This window comes from Glycine max, chromosome 6, assembly GCF_000004515.6.
Source record: "Glycine max cultivar Williams 82 chromosome 6, Glycine_max_v4.0, whole genome shotgun sequence".
NCBI classification, from domain to species: Eukaryota; Viridiplantae; Streptophyta; class Magnoliopsida; order Fabales; family Fabaceae; genus Glycine; species Glycine max.
Window position 1 is genome coordinate 14038206 of NC_038242.2, and position 2309 is coordinate 14040514.

Genomic DNA, 2309 nt, shown 5'->3' on the forward strand with positions numbered 1-2309 from the left:
ATCCATACATGGTTACATCCCCTATCCATCTTTCTCTTTTTGTGCATGCAGATTATTAGTAGCAAAAATTCATTACAAAAAAAAGGAAATATTGGTTATGAAACATATATGACATAACACCAATGCTAAAGCAGCCAAAAACACATCATAAGAAAAAAATATTGCTTGTATTGGTTTTCCTAGCTAAAGGTTTCTAGCTTCTAAATAAATTTCTCATTCACCAAAAAAAAAATGACAAAAGAAGCAAAGATGCTCCAAGTTTTTCATAATGTTGTCTTCTAAATTTCTTTAACACAGAAAAACTAAAGGTTTGAAATTTCCACCTACAGAAACTTTTAGCATAATATACAAAACTCCGATAATAGCACATGCATATATATAATTTAATTAGATTCCCTACAATTTAGGACACAACTTACCTTTTCTATACGGCGAATTTACCAAGCGTGTCAGGTCTTATATGTAGCCATATACATGTGATGTATAGTTTCTCTGTATCTGTAGTCAAATTTAATCTTGACTTGCATGCGGCCCTCATTTTTTTCCTTCTTAAAATGCATATATCGCCATCACCTTTTTCCAATATATATGCAACACATCACTTTTTTTTGCCATATTGCTTTCTAGCTAGTGCTAGCTGGTGTGTAGTTACTTTTCAATCAATATGGAGAAACACCAAGTGATGCTCCCTACTTCATCTACATCATCAACTCCCTTTTCATCTGATTTTAAAGTTGATTATATTAATTCTACTGTTCATGTTGAGAATGAGGCTATAAGAACTCAAAGGAAGGCCATATCAGCGCAGAACAAAAGAGACAAAGAGTTTATAATTAAGCAGCACAGATATGTATTTCAAACAAAGAGTCCGGTTGATGTTCTGGACGATGGGTACCAGTGGAGAAAATATGGGAAAAAGATAGTGAAAAACAATAAGTTTCCAAGGTTAGTGCCACGCTGCCAATTTTATACTTTAAAATGTTACAGTATTATTTGAAGGTTATAGTATAATTAAGCTACCATTATGAACCTGTCATACGGTACGTAATATCTATACTCTAGTAATACAGTCATCTTTCTGTGAAAAATTCAGAACATAATGAAAGATTTACCTTTACCCTTGCACCCTTTTAAGTTTAAAAAATATCAACATGATCTCACAAAAGAAAGACATAGGATGCTACCTTTTCATTTAGAAAAATAAAAAATGTGTCACTTTTATTGCAGAATACCCTTATTAGTAGCTAGTACTATCAATGTAGAATAAGTATTTTCTAAATTTCCATGCAAGTTTACTATCTGCAGCCTCAGATGGACAAGGAAAAATAGGATTGGTTGTCCTTTATAGCATATAGTCCTAGCTAGTATATTGTTTAACCTAATAATAAATTAAGGTTAGCATTAATAGAGAATTAGAGATTCAATTTCATTAATGTCATTCACAGATGGGCAATTCTTACTGATTTTTTTTTCTTTATAGATATTCTTACCGATCTTTGCTTGGTTATAATTAGTTCAATTTCTTTTTGCTGCTTAATTTCAGAAGTTACTACAGGTGCTCTCATCAAGATTGCAATGTCAAGAAACAAATCCAACGCCATTCCCGAGATGAACAGATTGTGGTAACAACCTACGAAGGGACACATACACACCCAGTCGACAAGTCAGCGGAAAGCTTCGACCAAATCTTGGGAAACCTACTCATAGGCAACCTAGTATGTAATGTGCCTCCCACATTGGAATAGAATATGAGGGAATTGTTAATGGAAGTTAATCGTGTCATCCAAAGGACCTTAATGCCGTGGATAATTGACATAATATATACCTAGCTTGTTTGTTTATTTGCCTATCTGAAGCATTTGTATCATAATGTGATTGTCATTTGTCAACATAATGCTTTTGAAGATACTCAAAAGTATGGTCTTCTTACAACAATTATGTCATAGAAGCACAATATGTTATGCGTTAAAAAAAACATAAAAGATTCTAGTTCAATGACAAGTTATTGCAGCCCTTTGTATCTGGTATACGATTCTTATGCAAAAAAAAATGTTCACGCATTGAAATTTTAATTGGTTGAACAGTAATGAGTTGTTGTAACCCTTTGGACATGTATTTGATTCCTATGAAAAATATGAACAAAAAAGTCCACGCATTGAAATTTTTAGAAAAATCAAACCCTTAACTAACATTCCGAAAGGAAGCACCAACATTTGTGCATGCATATATATAGTTTGTAGTAGTTACACACTCCAATACTATATCATATTTCTTAAAACAATTTATACATTATTTCATGTTGGAACAAA

The 2309-nt window shown here is 32.4% G+C and overlaps 1 protein-coding gene across 2 annotated transcripts; it reads left to right on the forward strand.

Moving 5' to 3' along the window:
* Positions 1 to 607: 607 nt before the first annotated feature.
* LOC100796070 (probable WRKY transcription factor 43) lies at positions 608 to 2054 on the forward strand. 2 transcript variants are annotated; one of them, XM_014776511.3, is made up of 2 exons: positions 608 to 945; positions 1547 to 2054. In XM_014776511.3, the coding sequence occupies exons 1-2, from the start codon at positions 665 to 667 to the stop codon at positions 1743 to 1745; spliced, it is 480 nt and encodes a 159-aa protein (XP_014631997.1). In that variant the 5' UTR covers positions 608 to 664; the 3' UTR covers positions 1746 to 2054. The 2 variants fall into 2 exon arrangements, with proteins under 2 accessions (XP_014631997.1, XP_003528102.1); XM_003528054.5 differs by having other exon boundaries at positions 612 to 945; positions 1544 to 2054.
* Positions 2055 to 2309: the final 255 nt, after the last annotated feature.